Below are 20122 nucleotides of genomic sequence, written 5' to 3' on the forward strand. Positions count from 1 at the left end.
AGGAACAGACAATGTCACATTATTACTTACTTACAGTATTAATATTACAGCAGTTGAAATGACAAATATTAATGATAATATGATAATTTGTCAGTCAGATATTGTGTATTTTTAGGAATTGAATCAGTCTGTTAGTGAAGTTGCTTCTAGTTTTCTTACTCTTAACTAAAAGGAGTGACACCTGGTGTGGTCTCTCTCTGCTGTAGCCCATCATCTACAAGGTTCGACGTGTTCTGCACTCAGAAATGATCTTCTGTATACCAGGTTGTAACGAGCAGTTATTCTGTCACCAACAAAGCACTTTCATCCATTTTCACACTTTTTTTCCGGACCGTCTCTTTTTTTCTGAACAGAGACGGTACAAGATTATGAAACATTCGAAAAGTATAGAACAAACATCTTTATAAAAAGTCCCCTAAATCACTTTTCTTTCCCATTCTGATGCTCAGTTTGAACTACAGCAGGTCATTTTAATCATTTCTACATAGCTAAATGCATGGGTTGTGATTGGAACAGGTGTAACAAATGAAATAGCCAGTAATTTCTACATGTAAATTATGTTTTTGTCTCTTTATACTCTATGAAAAGGTATTGCTTCCATATTTGAGGGCAGCACGGTGGTGCACTGGTAAGCAACGTCAGCGCACAGGCAATAACATCTGTGTTCTAATCTGTAGCTTGAAGTTCTAATTTTAGTCGCTGGTCAAACTTCTTATGTAAATATTAAAACTTGTGAAGCAAGGAGTCATTTCTTGTGAATTGGTGCTATTGTACTGAAGAGGCTTAAGTGTTATTTAAGTGTGTCTTCCAATCTCAGTAGATCTTTGCTGATATGTCTGACTCAGAGGAAACAGTCTGGGTCCTCTCTTCCTATTTACCGACTGCTGTGTCAGCATCAGCAACAAGCCTACCTTTTAAACCCTGTTAGTGTCCTAATGGTCTCTCTCTCACACACACACACACACACACACACACACACACACACACACACACACACACACACACACACACACGGAAATCCGCCAGCATTGATATTTTCTCAGAATAGACCCATACACAATTATTCATAAGTATACACACATGCCCAGATACATGCATGCAGTGTGTGTGTGTGTGTGTATTTAATGTTGGCTCATTATTGCTTGTCTCCTGTCAAATCCTCCTTCAAAGCCGTGTGAAAAATGTAAGTTTGACACTCATTATAAATCCCACCACAGAGTAACCAGTGACGTGATTCTGTCAGTGATAGGTGACCTCGGTTTTTCTGGTTAAATTCACAAAAAGCAGGAAAAACAGAGGGGATCTCCACCACCTCACCACAGAGATATTGATCTCTCCCACTCCAGCGTCCCATCTGCATCTCCTTTCTCCATCCAAGTCAATACAATAACGCGCACAAACACACATACACACACATCTTATCTTGATGCATTAGCAAATGCAGAGTCATCAGTTATCCTCTTTTGACCTGCTAAACACACACTCACACAACCATACTTATGCACGCTGATACTCACTCAATTATATTTTTCCATGTTATCCTTGGCAAACTGTGGACCATGTTCCAGTAATTCTGTGTAATCATTAAAATGGTTTAGCGATGCATAATTAGGACTCATTATACGTCTGATTCAGAGTAAAACAGATAAGTGGAAAGATCAAGAAGTTACACGTGTAGGGAGGCTGATGTTCCTATTTGATCTCTGCGTTTGCTCAACCTCGAATTCTTGACTCCAGCCCTCATATGCAAACAGGATCAGCTGAGGATGGTGACAGTAATGGAGCTGGCAGAGCCACAGTGGTGTAATGTGTATCATATGTGGATTAATGAAATAATATAACAATATAATAATATCACAAAAGCTATAAGATGCAAAATGAAGGTACAAAATAACTAAAAACATGTACCAGAATAAAAAAAATAAAATAAAACATCTTACAAAGTTGCCACAAAGACACAACAAACTATTATAAAAAGAGATGTGCACAAAAATTTCAAAATGACAAGAAGATACTGAAATCATTTTGCAAAAAAGATGCAAAACAAACACAAATACAGTCTGACCAAAAAAGAAAAATTACAAAAATACACAATATAACCACAAAGAGATGTAGAATTACTGCAAAGAGGTACAGAAACATCACAAAGAAAAGTAAAACACTCACAAAATGAATACAAAGAAAAATAAAACACCTACAGCAGATGCAAAATAGACCAAAATGGGAACACAGAAAAGGGAAAACAGCTTAAAAACCGCAAGAAATTACGACATAGTGACTCAAGTAGCCACAAAAAATGCAAAACAATTAAAGAATACAGAAAGCTGATACAAAGATGGCACATGTTCAAAAGGAATACTGCATATCTGCAAAAACAAGGTGCAAAATTGTCACAAAGAAACACAAAGTAGCCAGAAAAGGAAGAAAAAACAACCACGGAAGAGATGCAGAACGGCCGCAAAGTGACATGCGGATAGCAGCTATTTATTGACAGTATAAAGCTCTTTATCAGAGGCCATTTATCGAGGGCTCTTCAAGATGAGCATTACTGCAATTTGCTCCCCAAAATGTTTTAAGCCTTAAAAGGTGGATGCAGAATGAATAGTTTGCATAAAAGAGCTCAACAGAGTGGGGAGAAAGTCTGCTATTGGCCATAGTTATGGAACAACGGATGAGATAGAGAGGGAAGGAGGAGGAGGCTGAAAGCTCCAGAGCACATATAGACAGAGGGAAGAAAAGGAGGAACCCAGAGGTTCAAAAAAAAAAAAAAAGTAGAAGGACGGGATGTGCACAAGGTTTAAGGTGGAGCAACTGAGCTGAGGGGTGAAAAGTTGTAGCAAGAAACAGCAACAGATTAATTCAGGAAGCTGCAGAGAAAGAGGAGAGGGGTGGGAAAGTGCATGCGAGTGAGGCAGACACTGAGGGGGGAGGATTCATTCCCCACAGCGACTCTCAGTTTCTCAGGATTTCCCTTCCCGGACACTGCTGCTGCTGCTGCTCTGAGTATGTTCTCTCAGGGGTCATACTCTTCCATATCTGGACTTGGATTTGGCCAAACAATGAAGAGTGGACTGCGATGCCAAGTTTAAACTTAACTGTGGACGCTCAATTTACGCTTGAATGGTGGACGTGGGGATTACTTCCTATTGTAAGAGTACGAGAGCAGAAAAAAGTGATTGTTTAAATGATTTTAAACATCAAGTAAGTCCCATCAGTTTCGGGGTAGATTGTTGTTTCATCCGAATTTTTTTATTTTGAGCAAAGTTCAGTTTTTTCCGTCTTGACTGGACGGTCCGTTTAAAGTGGATACCGCTGAGGTTAGAGAGTCAGATAGTTCTCAGCTTGCAGATAAAACAAGAAGTGTTTTTTGTTTCCAGAGCTGAGGTTTTAGAGATTGCTCATGCGGTTTCGAAATTGTAATGGAGTGATTTATTTATGATCTCTAATGCTGTTTTGCCATTTTATGGCATGGAAGATGAGAAGACCTGGGTTTTTCACATTCTCTTCTTGGATGTTCTGTTCAATAAGCCTGTCCTATTCAGTCTGACTTTCTCCTAGTAAATGAGTGCAAACTCATGAAAATGGACACCGACGCTGCACCGCATTGTTTTGCTTTTTCTAAATGACATTTTAATCTAAAACCAAGATGTGATTTATTAGTCCACGCTATGCAGCGAAGACTGATAATAGCCGGATTAAGAGGCTGAGTAGTAACGTGTGTCTTTTCCACTGTGAGCTCTAAAAGTCTCCTTTAACTTGATCTAATAAATGGCCTGTGACACAGCTCCCAGTTTTTCTCATGGGTCCAGAGAGGAAGATTTTCCATATATGTCAGCCTCCACATATTTTCCACTTCAGCATCAGTGTTGACATTAGAGGAGCCTTCATCCAGCTGGTTCTCATGCTGCTTCCTGGGCCTGGAGACAGCTTCATGCAGTCACCCACTAACCAGGCCGGTTCCTGTTGCCTCTTGGCTCATCCCTGTTGACACCGCTTGTTGTTGAGTAGAGCGCTAACTCGCATCAACCCGAGCTTTCTTTCATCTATCCCCGGGGGCTTGGTTGGCCCTGAGTGGGCTCCTGCCTGTTCTGAAGTCATGGGGATCCAGGGCATGGAGCTTTTCGCCATCGGCGTGGTCATCATCCTTTTCATGGCAGTTCTCAAGCAGTTTGGGATCCTGGAGCCGATGTCCTCGTTTGAAGGTAACAGCCCACCTGCAGCCTTTGCTGGGTAAACTTTTATACACCTTTAAGCACTGCCTGAGTGCACTGCACTGTAGGTTAGTTATATGATAATATCAAAAGTGTTTAATAATAATCAATCAACAATTATAACGTTACATTAAGACCGCTGAGTTGTATCATGTTGCCTTTTGAACTTATAAGACCTCAGCCTCCACTCAATGAGTTATTACTGTTTACATGTGCATGTATAAACACTTGTACCTGCTTACATTATAGTGTGCTATAAATCATTTATTAAATGTTTGTATACTGCGTATAAATTCTAAGTTATGAGGCTTTAATGCGGTTTATGGTTTATGTAATAAACTGTGGTGTTGCATGCCATTATGGAAACACTTCTACAAAAATATTTACATAACATTGCTTGTTTCCAAATTTGGTTATGAAAATAAAGATAGTCTGCTCCCTTGAGAGTTTAGCAAAACAAACTGTGTAAAGGGTTGCCCAAAAAAAGAAAAAGTTGTCAGGATGAGCTCGTGAAAAATTGACATTTAAGAACTTTTGGACTTTTAAAGGCCGCCACCGCATGATCAGATTTCTCTGTGATTAATCTCTGTCTCCTAGTAAACACAGCTGGACTTATCCAAGACTTCTGATTACTTAGTTTTAACACAGGAAATAATACTCCAGTATTAATCACTGTATCTTTAATAAACTGTACGCTTCAGCCAATCAACGGTTTTCTGCATTTGAATGTTATCACCAATGAAATTTGGAACAGTTACAACTTGTTGCTTACATGTTAATTGATTAATAATATTTATTAAGTATTAATACGTTTATAGACAATATATGAAAATAATATGTGGACAAATATAACCAACAGGACCCATTGTGCTGGTTTTTAAGCATATCTAAAGGGTTTAAATTTAACTCTAGTATTTGTAGTCTTTCTTAGTGGATGTCAATCATTTGGAGAGTGATCAAATAGTGATGTCCACACTGCCTCCTATAACAAACTAAGATAAGTTCATTTTGGTTTATTTTATACTGTCTAGATTACATCACAGAAAAGTACAAACGCAAGTCATGAAACATAGACGTGAAGACGAAGAAACTGTGGTGTTTAGCAGCTGATGATCAGAGATGTCAAATTTATTTTACATAGTGGGCCACATACAGTCCAGTATGAGCTTAATGGACCAATGAAAGTCCTCTTTCTATCAGTGCAAAGATGTTTTAACTACTTGTTAATATATTAATATAAGGAGTGCAATTTCAACAATAAGCTTACTTTTTCTATAAGCCTGACTCTGTGAGCTTAAATCATAAGAAATAAATGTTTGAAATTACAACACTCATTGTAAAAAAAAATAAAATAAAATAAAAATAAAGAAAGAAATATACATATATAAGTAGAGCAGACACACAGGTAAAAGCATGTGTTCACAAATTATGAAACACATGTACAGGAGTAATTTAAGATACTGAAATTTAACTTTTCAAAATGTTTAATTCATATTTATTGGAGTCCAGTTTATTTCAAGTTCTTTATGAATAGGTGGCACAGCTAATGTGCTCTTAACCAAAAAACGCATTTACCCCAGGGTAGCATTTGTAGGAGAGCTATGTAAATAACAACCATACAATATTAAGCTTTATACGTTATTCTTATTAGTTATTACTTTCAAGTGACAAAAGCATAGGAACCTTTGCTTTAAGGTTTAATATGACTCGGAATGAGTGACTGAGCAGGAAACAGGGGAGGTAGGTGACAGAGGACAAGACAGAAATAAACTTCTATACTGCCAAATATCTTTTTGAAACCACAGCTATCTCCATCTGGTAATTTTCATGTTGAATACAGCTTTTAGACACTTTGCATTGGCTTTATTTTTCTGATCTGGAAGCTACATCGAAGTTTTATTTTGTGTATGAGTCAGACACATCGGCTAGGAGGAACTTGAGCCCATTCGACAGAACATATTGAACTCTTAGATGTTGTGTGCTTTTTTCAAATAAGATAACAGTGCATGACCTTTTTCACTTCAATGTTCAAAAGCATTAATGTCCTAGTTTTTATGTTTCAATCAGAAATTGACATCATGTTGACAAACCTCAGCAGCCTTATTTATAGCACAAGGGTCTTTGAAAAAAGCCTGAGTGAAGAGTGGAAAAAAGGTCACGACTACATCGTCTCTGTTGAGTCTTTGTTCACATTTTGTCTGTGAAGTACAAAAATCCAATTAAAGTACTTCTAATGTTTTTTTCCCTTTTTTCTTTTTCGAAATTCTGTAGATGCTGTAATATTTGGGGGCTTTTAACATTTCTTTCTAATGTTATATTCAGAGTTGAAAAGTTTAATGGGCTTTTATTATGCCTGATACTTCGTGAAGCCTTGAAGGGCTAACAGGCAGCGTACCTTTAGGACAGCAAAAGAAACATCAGACACTGCTCTTTGAATGATGCATTTTTTCCCTTTGACTAGAGTTTTGGGCTGAAGGCCAGCGAGTCAGAGTGCCCTACAGTCACTGTGCCAAGACAATTACAGCCGGAAGGCTCCAGTCGGCACATTAGTGCCTCTCATATGGCTCGGCATCATAAGTAATAAATTCAACAAAAACGCTAGTAATGTCCTTACATAATTTATCACTCCTCTCAATCTCTACTGTCTTCAGTTCCTCCAACACCACCTCTGCCTCTTCCTCCTCTTCTCCTCCAATACTAGAGCCTACACCCAGGTTTAGCATTACTTCACATCAATTATACATAAAGTATCGAACAAGCTTTCTCTGAGACCGCCTAAATATGGAGCCCCGAGTACTCCTCCAGGACCCTGAAGGACACTGGCCATCCCTGAGTAGCCTCCAAAATTCCCATCATGTGCCTTCATCTATTTAACTACCTACTTCAACATCTCCCACTAAGACTTTCCCAACTGCAGTGTCATTATCCCACTCCTGGATCATCTTCTAATTGCCTTAATCATCTTTAAGTACTTGTCACCAGAATGTTTGCGTCATCACCGATACAGGAAGTGGAATATATATCTGCTATTGTAGTTGGATGGATTTTAAGTTTTTTCTACATTAGGTCGTTAGGTCCATATATATTTGGACACTGACACAAGTTGTTGTTTGTTTGGGGGGGTTTTTTGTTGTTGTTTTTTACCCGTTTACTGAAACATACTCCATTTTAAATTATATGATGGACATAATGTGTAGACTTTCAGCTTTTACTTGAAGGTATCCATGTTCAATCTGGATGAAGGGTTTAGGAGTTTCAGCTCAACATGTGCCACCATTTTTTTAAAGTATTTGGACGATTGATTTAAAGGCTAGTTCATAGGCAGGTGGGGCAATTGCTTCATTATGTCATTATCAATTAAGCAGATAAAAGGCCTGGAGTTGATTTAAAGTGCGGTGCTTACATGTGGAAGATTTTGCTGTGAAAAGACGTGGTACAGTCAAATAAGTGTTCCATGCAGGTGAAACTAGCCGACCTTAACCTGCAAAAACAGAAAAAAAAAAAACAATTAGACAAATTTCTGCAATAGTAGGAGTGGCAAAATCTACACTTTGGTACATCTTGAGAAAGAAAAAAAAAAGCACTGGTGATTTGAACAACACAAAACAACCGGGACGTCCATGGAAAACAACAGTGGTGGATGATCGCAGAATCATTTCCATGGTGAAGACAAACCCCTTAAAGACAGCCAACCAAATGAGCAATGCTCTCCAGGGGTTAGGCATTGCAATATCCAAGTCTACCATGAAAAGTAAATATAGAGGGCTCACTGCAAGATGCAAACCACTGATAAAACTCAAGAATAGAGAGGCTCGATTGCACTTTCTTAAAAAAAAAAAAAACATCTAAAAATGTCAGCACAGTTCTAGGAAAAATATTCTTTGGACAGATGAAACTATAATCAGTCTCTACCAGAATGATGGCAAAGTGTGGAACAGATCATGATCCAAAGCATACCACATTATCTGTAAAACACGGTGGAGGCAGTCTGATTTCCTGGGCGTGCATGGCTGCCAGTGGTACTGGGACACTAGTGTTTATTGATGATGTAACACAGGACAGAAGCAACCTAATGAATTCTGAGGTGTTCCGAGACGTACTGTCCTCTCATATCCAGTTAATGCAGTCAAATTGATTGGCCAGTGTTTCATTATACAGACAATAATGACCCAAAACATACAGGCAAAGCAACCCAGGAGTTTATTAAAGCAAAGAAGTGGAATATTCTTGAATGGCCAAGTCAGTCACCTGATCTTAAACCACTTGATTACAACAGTTACTACAGTTTAATACAATGAACTGGAACTGGTGTAACACCACATACAAAATTTTAATCAGCTTTTGCTTTAATACTGTAAAGTTAACATTAATATTAATATAAAAATACTACTGTTTAATGCTGAAATGAGAAATGTATGTATCTGAAGAAGCATGCAGTGAAGCAACTTGAAGGGTTTGTGGTTGTGGCCTTTAAATCATGCACCCTCACACTCAGTTAAGGTTTTTTGTTTGTTTGTTTTTTTTTAAATCTTGAATATGTGCATCGGGATCTTATGGCAGGAAAGCTTAATCCACATTTTTAAGCTAAACTATATATGCAATAAAAATGAAAGTTTGTATTTTGTTTATGTTATTTAATTCATGTCAGTAGGACACCAACCCAAAATGCAAAATGTTAAATTCAATTCAATCCAGTCCAGTTTTATCTATAAAGCATCAAAGCACAACAGTTGCCTCTCGTTATTATTATTGATAACGAGGGGCTGCGGTTTAGGGAATGCCTCATTGGGATAGACGGGTGGAAACTAGACAAAGAGCAGAGAGAGGGTGAAACAAGAATAAATGTGTGTGTGGTGCAAGTAGGTATTTATAGACATATGACCGGAAGAGGAGTGTTTTGGGTGGAGTCTAGCTCCTGAAATTCAGAAAAATTAGCTCCAATTATGTGCACTAATTTAATTTCCCTGGCAGTGTGACTTCTTCCAGGTGTGTGTGTGTGTGTGTGTGTGTGTGTGTGTGTGTGGTAAATGGAAAGTCAAGAGCTCAATAAATCAAAATCTAAGTGTGATGCTAAAGGAAGTTAAATCTAAAGTGAATACAGGTATTGTGGTATGAGGTGGTAAAGATCTTCTAGCTCCAAGAGTGTGTTGATTCCATCAGCAGCAACAAAGACGGGTACTATGGATGTTTTGATAAGACCACAGTTTAATATTAATTGAGAGTTAATTTGTCTGGGATTGCACCACTTTTCAGTCACAACTGGTGCAATCCCTATACATCTGGATGACAAGCAGGACTGGTCCTTGAACTGGTCTTCCTTAGATGTAACCCAAGAGGTTTTGTTGAAATTAATTGATCTCTATGTCGCCTCATTTTTTTTTCTGTCTTTGTGTTTGCAGTTTAAGATATTAATTTTCTTTTCACATTTTCCTGCCTCAACGTTTTGAGTTTAAGTTGTGTTTATAAAAGATTTGTTGTTTCATCATTGAGAATACAATACAACAGGCTTTTTAAATATTCATTAATTCAGTGTTTTCACAACAGAGTTGATTATAATCTTGTGGGGGAACCAGACAGGCAAATATCTATTAAAGTATGTTTTAAACCACATCAGGAGGCTATCTCAGAATCCATTTTGGTACTGTGTATGTGCTAAAACATTCCACATTTAGCATCAGCAATACATTAGTGGTCGCTTATTAATCAGAAGATGCCGTGGCCTATTTGATGAATTATTTATATCATCAGCACTCAACAAAAGCTCCTTTGATTTCACCCTACGAAAAATATTCACTCATTGGCACTTGTTGTGTGTGTTTGTGTAAATGTGTGTGTGCTTATAGTTCAGTTAAGTGATGTGATCTAAAACCAAACCACTGACCTTTCAGGCCGGTGCTCTCTAATGTCGATTTTTGGGATCAGTCCAGGACCTATTTTGGGATGAAATCGATGGCAGAGGTAGCCTTGGCTTTAGAGATGTATGAGCCCTATTTCGGGGCTTTCTGATACCAGTATCTGGTGTTTTACTGGCGGTTTGTGTTGGATATTTTAAGTGGCAAGTGGCGTCAGTGTACGGTAAGAAAAGATAAGGAGGAAGTGAGTATTTCACTCTGTTCATCTCTGGTTTCTTTGCTCATTTTCATGTTTCTTAGAAGCCCTTTAGATCAATTTAATAAATGACTCAGAATTTATGATTCGTATCATCAATTTCCCAAAGCTGGTACATTTAGAAAATGCTTTCAGTTAAACAGGACCTACTGTGCTTCTTCTTGTTTTATCTAATATGGCCAAAGTTTCAAATAAGTTCAGCATATGTGCAATTAATTCCTCTGAAAGGAAAGCTCAGGGTTTAGACTTTAGCTTTGACACTTTTTTCTACTCTTGGACTTCTATAATATCAGCCCACCTTCTGTTTGCAAGGGGCAGCCAATCAGAAGGCAATCAACTAAAAGTGAGAGGAGCTTTAATGCTGTTTGTTTCAGATCACTGATGAGCTGAGGGGCTAAGGCACAGTAAAAGATAAAAAGATTTATTTGAACTGTGAATCAATAAAATCAAAATAGCAGGCAGTAGTGGACTGGCAAGTGGAAGCACCAAAACATTTCCCGGTGGCCTAAAGGTCATTTTAGCCTGCCGTGAATTTGAGCAGCAATATTATAAAAGTGCGAATGAGTTGAGGGAACTATCAGACCACAGCAGATCTGTCTCTAGCGTCCTCCTCTGCCATATCTTCCCTTTGCGGATCCTCCATCATTACATCCATGAGATTTCTCTGTGGTCTTCAACTTCTTCTCCCTGGCAGCTCCATCTTTAACATCCTGCCTCCTCTGCACATGTCCAAACTGCTCAACCTGAGCTGTTCCTCTGATGTACTTATTTCTAATCTTGTCCATCCTGGTCACCTCCAGCATCATCAATCAGCCCCGTATGTGCTTAATGTAAGAGCTGTCATTTTTAATTATTATTTTCTTATTTTAATGGCTCCATCCTCCAGGATCTGAAAAACAAATGATGTGAGATGAATGTCACTTTCAGTTAATGCTGTTTATTTAGAGCAATATGCTTAAGAAGCTGCATCTTATGATCTTAGGAGTTAATACAATCCACTAATGGTAGACTCTGTTATCTATGATTTATCGCTGGATTTTATTGTTAAAGTTTCAAATTGAATGAGTAGGAAATTATAGAAGGTCTGCATGGACATAACTGTGAATGGAGAGAAAAACAATTTCTTAGTCTATGGAATTACATCCTCATATTACATCATGCACTTTGTGCATGTTGTCTCTTTAGTCTCCACTAGAGGGAGGCACACAGTAAAATGAGCTTTGAACAAGTGTCACAGGGCCTGAGGGAGCCTTGTCTCACTGTTTTTCTTTATTACATGAGAATGAGTGTGTGACAGGACTCCACCGAGGCATTAAATCTGTGCTGCAGATCCCAAGAGAGACGGGGGAACAATTAGAAAGTGGATCACGGAGATGACTGGGAAAATGAGATTCAGGACACCTGTTGACCTTTGTCACCACCCTCTCTGTGTCCTTAAAGGCAAATTATTTTTCCGCTTGTCACATTTAGCAGAAATCATTCTAATCTTTGTCAGCCATGCCTATTTAAAGCCGTCCTGCACTGATTTGATGTATTTTCCGGTCTCGTGTTGAGGTTGTTTTGATGGAAATGGGAGAAATGCAACTTTCTCTGCTTCCTCAGGAGTTCAGAGGTTAATTAGCAGAGAATAAGGTGTGATATGGAGGGAGGCTATAGAGGAGGAAGCTGCACAGCATCAGTCATTTGTTCTGTGGTGGATTTTCCTGATGCACCTCCTTGTGAATTTTGGATAATTTTTTTTATTGTTATCACTGACGGCAGGAATAATATTTACTGGAGAAATCCCAAGCCAGCTTCAGCTTTTTGCCAAAAACCTAATCTATGTGGTGTGAGAATATTTGAGCTTCCTCTTTGTGTGATTGGATTTCCTGTGGATTAACGTGGTGATCCAGATTTTTTGGGGGGATTTTTTACTCTCATCTGAAGCATTTGACGTTCATGAGGGAGTTGGACCATCACACCCTGCTTTTAATTGTGGAAAAAATCCTGTAACATTCATTGGAGCACAACAGATCACCGGGGTAAAAAAAAAACAAAAAAAAACAGGCAGTCAATTAAAAAGGCAGAGGGGGAGAGCTAAATAAAGAATCATCAAGAAAAAAATGTGACATAAAAAGAGTGATGAGTGACTGACACTGTTTCAGAGACAGGAAAAGGCAGTGGAGAAGAGTGAGACTGTGAGAGGCAGATGGATTAAAACAGGTGTCTATAGAGAGTCCAGTGATGTCGAAATAGAGGCAAGGAAAATAACAAGAGAAGACGAGATAGAAGAAGAGGGGAAGATGAGTGTAAGATGGGAGACGGAGGGACTCCAGACAGTTGGCATCGTCTGCCTGGTGATCATGTTCCTCAAACTGATGCACCTGCTGGGCCTGATCGACATCACTGAGACCGGTGAGATGCCACAGGAGGGGGGAAGTGAGGAGGAGGAAAGACACGGAGCAATTTGTGAATGTTGTGAATGTGTCTGACCCAATTTGGATACGTGTAGATTATCAAGAGAGAAGAAGACATAGCTGTAAGAGACATGAGACAGCCACAGATGGTGTAAACAATAAAGACTTTTTTTGGCTTGGTTTTACACAGGCATCATTTTAAAGCTTGTTAGCTGAATAATTGATGTGAGTTGACAGTCAGTCCCTATCAACCTCTGGTAATAATTGCTCACATGTATATTCTTTTAACCCAAAGCTTTAAATATGTAAATCTTTTAAAAATGGCAATTATAGAAATACACAGTGTATTACTGATTCCTGAAATACTAATTTCAAACAGGAGTAAATAGTTTGATTTCAGTTTGGCATGAATACATATTTGATGGTCTGGTGAGTATTTGCAGCACTGGGGCATTAAAGGGGGAATTAACTATCATGGTAATACCAGTGCAGCAGTTTGGCTCGTGTTTTAGTGACAGTTAGTGACATTAAAATTGACACATGTTTAAAAAAACAACCATACTTTCCCAGTACCTCAGAGTGTGTATAGTACAGTAGCTACAGAAATCACTTCTGTTAGAGCAATGATTCCCCAGTACCAGTACAAGTACCCCCAGGGTACTTCTCCAGCCAGGGGAGTACGTGAAAGATCAGCTATTACTTAGGCCAGTTAAAGACTTTAGTGGACATTAACATGTTTAAGCACCCTCGAAAACATGATTCTTCACCCTCAATGAAGCAATAATTTTGAGTTAAATACAGGTGATATATATAATTAAAAGGTTTATTTATTCAGATAATAAATCATTAAGGAAAATGTGCTTATAAATTGAATCTTTGCCAATCAAGTCAATTTTATTTCACCAGATTCCATTAAATTTGACATTTTATCTTTTATTTATGTTACAAACTATACATGGAACATTCACATGTAATTAAATTAGAGGTAGAAGTAAAGCATTTTGGGCACAGGCTATTTGACTGCATAAAACCTCTCTAAAAGAAATAAATGAGGAGTAAAACAAAGAAGAAAAACTGATTTACTTTTATCCAAAGAGAACTCAACGATTAAGATAGTTTTCTAAAATTATGCCTAACACTTTACATTATTACATAATGCATTGCAAATCCCAGCAAAGTGAAGTCTGCCATTTTCATTCTTAATGTATTATAATAGTTTTCAGTGTATTTTGTAGATTGTGTTCTGTGTGTCTGAATTTTCTGAAGTTTTGAGCCCTGGGTTCAACATTTCCATGGTAACAGATGCCTCCGCCAATCAGACGCCACTGTTTCAATTTAGGATTGTGGGTAGAGTAAAAAAAGCCTTTTCGTTACAACGAAAAGGTTGATATACAGACCTGTGCTTTCTGTAGGAATACTTACCATCATCCCATGTTTTAGATTGTAGTAAGGCGTAACTCTGAATGTTTATGGCTCATAATGAATCAGGTTTTTATTTCCACAAACTAAATGCTGACCTGCAGAACTCTCGTCACCAATAGTTTTTCTTGGTTATTCTGTATTATTTTGTATCATGCAGGAGATACAGAATAATCATGCTCTGATGGGATCATATGAGCGTTATTTTCTTTAATAGAATTTGAAATTATTAAAAATGTGCAGGTTAGATTCATTTTAGATTAGAATCTTTAGCAGGCAAATTAAACTTTTTTGCAGAAATGTTGCAAAAATGCATTGAACAGTCTGAAAATTTAGAGGGGAAAAAGGAAAATGTGTGGACTTTTGAGAAAGTATTTCATCCTACCGGGTGCCTTTTCTGATATAACTGGGTTACAAGAGCATGACCGTCTTTGACAGCTGCACCCATACAGACAAGGTCAGAAGCCATCTTCTTCTCACATTGTGCAAGAATAAATGAACTGTAAAGAAATGTTGAAGAGCAGATCACATTCCAGTTTTAATCCCCTTCTCTGTGGTTTGGATTTATGTTTCACAGCGTATCATATTTCCCCGCTCTGCTGGGTGTTTTATCCGAATATGACATGAGTCCTCTCCTTTGGACCCAGCGTGTAAACCACACAGCGTCCGATCTGACTTGACATGTTTTCTTTTTGTTTTTTGTTTTTTTCTTCCTCTTACTGTCACTCTCCCACTGTTCTCCATTTACGCTCTTTCACTCCATCTCGGTGTCGACACCCGTCCACCTCCTCCACCTCTGTTCTTTCTGTCTAAAGATGGTGAGTATGTAACAGCACGAGTCCAACCAAACGGAGAAAACGTCCCTCCTTTTTTAAAAGTGTTTTCTTTTTGCCCGGCTGTGCAGTGCTTTCTCTTAGTGTGCAATGGTAACCAATGTCACGACACTTCATTTGAGTGAGAAAGTGTCTTTGATCTAAATGATCAAACTTAGGTTTTCTGTGGTGGCTTTTGTTTTGAAAGTCGCTCCATATAAAGTCAGCCAGATTTGAAACATTTCCCACACGTCTACCTTCAGGATAGGCTGATTTTTGTTCTATAATAACTTTTTTATGTTTAATGAAGGCATGCAAACTTTTACTTTTATACTATAAATATACTTTCCAAGTTACAGGCCCTTGAAGTACATAGAGATTGGCTGGAATTCAGTGCTTTTTAATGGCCTTTCATTTTTAAATGCTTGAACCTGATTAAAACTGATTTGGTTGTAGTTTTTAACTATGTTTAAACAAGGCAATAAAAAAAAGTGATAAATTTCAACCTTCCTTTTATATATTTCAAGGGCCTGTAGCGCAGAAACTACTCATACATTATTGACCAACAATATCAGCTGATTCTGATGGGGCCATGTGGGATGCATTGATTGAATTCTCATAAAATGACCCTCCAAGTTTGGTGACATGTCCACCATAAAGAAAGTACCTCCTCCTCTTATTTTACTCCCTTGTTCGCCTGCCTTTTCCTCCTCCACAGTTTTTTGATAATTCTCTCTTTTGAACTTCGAACATTTTCCTCTTATGCCTCCTCCTGTTGAATGTGTGAACCCACCCACACCCCATCTCCGAATGTTGACCTGCATCCTCTCACTCAATGTCTGCCCCATCCTCCCTCTTTTTTCTTTCCATCCTTCCCTCCCTTCATCACTTCTCTCTCCTTCTCCCCTTCTTTACTTTTCCTCCTTTCTGTCTGTCTATCCATCCCTTTCTCTCTGTCTCTCTTCCTCCCACAGACAGCAGCGACAGTGATTTGGAGCTGTCAACTGTGCGTCACCAGCCAGAGGGGCTGGACCAGCTGCAGGCTCAGACCAAGTTCACCAGGAAGGAGCTTCAGTCTCTGTATCGAGGCTTCAAGAACGTGCGTCTAGCTGCTCCTTCTGCTGAGACCAGCCTAATTGCTTTGCTATTATTACTATGCTTTATATAGAGCTGAATTATTATTCTAACATGTATATCTCCTTTTTCCTCCTCTCTTGAGCAGGAGTGTCCCAGCGGACTGGTTGATGAGGAGACATTCAAGTCCATCTATTCTCAGTTCTTTCCCCAAGGAGGTTAGACATTAAAACAATCTCCTCTTTTTCTGTCCTTTTTAGTGAGGGACTGAGGGTCATATTTTTCCACACCTGATTTATATTTCATAACTTTGACCTCCTAAGACCCAAACTCTTTCATGGCATGCATTTTTAATTTCTCTTTGCTATTTGGGCTGATTGGGACCTGATGAATGTAAAAACAAAATTATCTGTTTCTTTTTTTTTTTTTTGAGAAAAATGAGACCCACATATGAGGACATTCGTTTTAAATTTTGATAGAGCAGTGGCAGTATAATGTCCTCCTAAGTGGATATCAGGCCCTTGTAGAGAAAAATTTAGTATTTTGGTCTAGACCAGCGGTCCCCAACCCCCAGGCTTCAGACCGGTACCGGTCCGTGAGTCGTTTGGTACCGGGCCACGAGAGTTGAGGCTCAGGTCTGAAATGTATGTGTTTCAGGGTTTTTATCGGTTTTCAGCGTTATTTTGTTATGGTTTTTATCGTTAACTCAGTTTTCCTCGGTCTTTTCACGTGTGTTATGAATAAATCTTCTTTTTTTGGTACCGGTACTAGTTTTATTTTGTTGTATTTATCTGCGACACCTTAAAGGCCGGTCTGTGAAAATATTGTCGGGCATAAACCGGTCCATGGCGCAAAAAAGGTTGGAGACCGCTGGTCTAGACGACCCAAAATGTGATGTCCACATGTGTGGACGCCAGGTCCTAGGAGGTTAAACAAGATTTAAACAAGATGCACACCCAATTATTTTGTTCCTGAAGCAGGCTTGAAATATGCCTCCATTCAGGAAAGAGAAACAAGGGTTACCCCAGTAGGTGTCAAAGGGGGAATGAGTTAAAAGCATTTAGTATGAGAAGTAAAAGTATGTGGCTACAAGAGCCACATGCTGCAATATTCAGTTAAAATTCAGTTTATCATGCTTTAATGCTGCCCTATTAAAATAATTTAATAGCATTAAAAAATATACAGTGTGTCAGAATTAATCTGAAACTGAAAAGTCCAGTATGACAAAGTCTGAAAGAATACCCAGACTGCCACCTTCAGATGAGAGGAAGCTGCTTTGGATGCTCAGGAGCAACCCAGGAGCCATCAGTGCTCAAGCCTGCTATGAACTGGAAACCAGTGAAACACCAGCTTTATTGGCTGAATATGTTTTACATCGCCATGGACTAAAAGGGTGTTGACTACACGGACAAGTCAAAGCCTTCTGGAGAAAAGTGACACAAAAATTGATCTATTTGGGTACAATGACATGAGGCATTTTTGGAAGAGTGTCATGTCTCCCTCCCCTTACCCCTGTTGGAGGGTTCTTTCTGTTAAAAAGGAGGTTTTCCTTCCCACTGTCGCCAAAATATTTGGTCATGGGGGGGTCGTCTGGTTGTTGTTGGTTTCTCTGTATTGTAGGTTCTTCATCTTACAATACTAAGTGCCTTGAGGTGATTATTGTTGTGATTTGGTGTTATATAAATAAAACTGAACTGAATTGAAGGCGAAGCGAAGCTTTACAACCCAAGAACAATGCACTGCAACAGTGTTGCAACAGGACGCATCAAAACACACACAAAAACTAGTTCTAGAATTGAAACCGCAGGCTAACCTCTGGAACAGCCTTTCCAAAGTCCCAACTTCAATCATGAAAACTTGTTAACAATGTTTGAAAACTGGGTCTCCCTCTCCTTTGCTTTTTTGGGTGCTTTGTTAAAAGCACTACATTAAATCCGCATCTTCTTTCATCTACAGATGCAACCACCTACGCTCACTTCCTGTTCAACGCGTTTGACATGGACAGAAACGGTTCAATCCGTTTTGAGGACTTCGTCATCGGCCTATCAGTGTTGCTCAGAGGTTCGGTCACCGAGAAGCTCAACTGGGCTTTCAACCTTTACGACATTAATAAGGATGGTTACATCACCAAAGAGGTGTGTGTGTGTGTGTGCGTGCGTGCGTGTAAGATATGTCATTTTTTTGACAACAAGACAAAGACAAATTTCATATTCTGTCACCTTTGTTACATCCAAAACTGTTTAAACTGACATGAAGTAGAAGCAACTAATAACTGATTTCATATGTGTACACTTAAGTGCTTTACAAGAAGATAAATGTTTTTTGTTTTTTTTAAAAACCACACTCACTAGCTCACCTTCTCAATCTAGATTCTGGGTCTAGATACTGATCAGGGGCCTTAAACCAGGCAGAATTATATATTTTTGTTAGTAATAACTATTATGTCCTATTTAAGCAGTTAATAACCATTTTAATAATGCTTATTAACTGCTTATTAAGGTGTTAATAAGCATATTAAGCCCATTTCTTGGGGCAGATATGCCTGTTTGTATTTGTAGAGAATAGCATGTTGATTGGCTTCACTTTGAGAAACTACACCAGTCGCAGACATTTAAAGGAGAGCTCTTATACTCGTTTTCCATGGTATAGGTGACCTGAATGATGATTGTGCCTTTGGCAGTTTCAAGCTAAATAAACATATGTAGACATTTAGCCTCAAGGGCTGTCTGTCTCTATCTATCTGCCCTGATACAATCTCATCTTTCTCAGAGACTGGCTTTTTTTTTTGTTTTTATTAAAAACAGCCAAGATGGGACAACTAAATTAAATTTCCGTTTTAATCTTATAATATAGAGTTTGTACATTTTAAAATTCATAGTAGGTAAACAAAACACTGAAACAGTTGGCTGTTTTAGGTAAAAAGTGAATTATATTCACTCCCTTTTCTTCTCTGCTTCTCTTCAGGAAATGCTGGCAATTATGAAGTCGATCTATGACATGATGGGGAGGTATACCTACCCTTGCGTGCGGGATGAAGCACCCTCTGAACATGTCGACAAGTTCTTTCAGGTTCTGATTCCACACAATTAAATATAATTTCTAGATTATAGTTTTTCATTGAGTCATGGATAACAGACTTAGGGGTAGTAAGATTTAGCCTTGAGGCAGATGACTAATGCCCAAAGTTATGATGAAAAGACTGGTGATGGCTCAGATTGACTCCCTTTTCCATAAAAGCTATTGTAAGCCATACATAACTACATTAGAGCATCTTAGAATATCTGTCATAGATAAAGACAAACGTCTAGGTATAAACGCAAACAGAGCCATTTATGAAAAGTTTTCCTTTGTAAAATATAATTTGGTTGGAAATGACCCTACTCATTCATTTTGGTCTCTTAAGAGTTAAATATCGTAAATATTGTCTCACTAATGTCTGCTTTCTCTTCTTATTTTTTCTGTTTTTTCAGAAAATGGACAGGAACAGAGATGGTGTAGTGACTATTGAAGAGTTCATTGAGACCTGTCAGAAGGTGATGCACACTTTTTTGTCCCACACACCAGTCAGTGTAAATCACAATTACAGTATTGCAGTAGATCAAGGTTCTTGGTTCAATGTCAGCTACAGCATGACGGCACTCACACTGACTAGTGTTATCTCCCTTCACACATATTGTAAACCCTGACATGTTATTTTTGGAGGAATATTACACTTTCTAGTCTGTAATGATCATATTCTGTATTTATATGCGGACTTTGCCTTTACTAATTATAGCGTGTTTATTTTTGAATCACCTTTAATCCTGTGTTCTTCTATATGTGTCTCCACTTCTTTCTCACAGTCAGTACTGTAAGGAAAAGAGACCTGATTACACCTAATTTCCTTTTTTAATACCCAATTCATGAACTTAAAAACGTCAGTGATAAAAACTCAGCTTCACATCCTCAAAGATATCTCTGCAGTTAATAACCAGAACCAGATGTTCCTCATATCAATACACTATTTTGGTTGAAAAATGTTTATAAACTAATATCCTTAATCATGAACATTCTCTGAAGGAAAGCACTTCCTCTGTATTTTGCTATATTAAGCTCCTGGTGT

At 38.4% G+C, this 20122-nt stretch overlaps 1 protein-coding gene across 5 annotated transcripts in view; it reads left to right on the forward strand.

Moving 5' to 3' along the window:
* Positions 1–20122, forward strand: part of kcnip3b (Kv channel interacting protein 3b, calsenilin) — a 62183-nt gene that overhangs the window by 39690 nt on the left and 2371 nt on the right. For 3 of the 5 annotated variants that reach the window (XM_086314893.1, XM_086314897.1, XM_086314896.1), the window contains 5 exons: positions 15921–16045; positions 16169–16238; positions 17977–18155; positions 18985–19089; positions 19491–19553. In XM_086314893.1, the coding sequence (XP_086171019.1) occupies positions 15921–16045; positions 16169–16238; positions 17977–18155; positions 18985–19089; positions 19491–19553 (542 nt within the window). Of the gene's footprint in view, positions 1–40; positions 4203–14949; positions 16046–16168; positions 16239–17976; positions 18156–18984; positions 19090–19490; positions 19554–20122 lie in introns of those variants that run through there. The other 2 variants (XM_086314895.1, XM_086314894.1) reach the window with 2 other exon arrangements.

The sequence above is a fragment of the Aulonocara sp. 'chitande type north' Nkhata Bay genome, linkage group LG12 (assembly GCF_057382095.1).
Source record: "Aulonocara sp. 'chitande type north' Nkhata Bay isolate Kocher_YH1m ecotype deep benthic linkage group LG12, A_spYH_male_GT1.1, whole genome shotgun sequence".
NCBI lineage: Eukaryota > Metazoa > Chordata > Actinopteri > Cichliformes > Cichlidae > Aulonocara > Aulonocara sp. 'chitande type north' Nkhata Bay.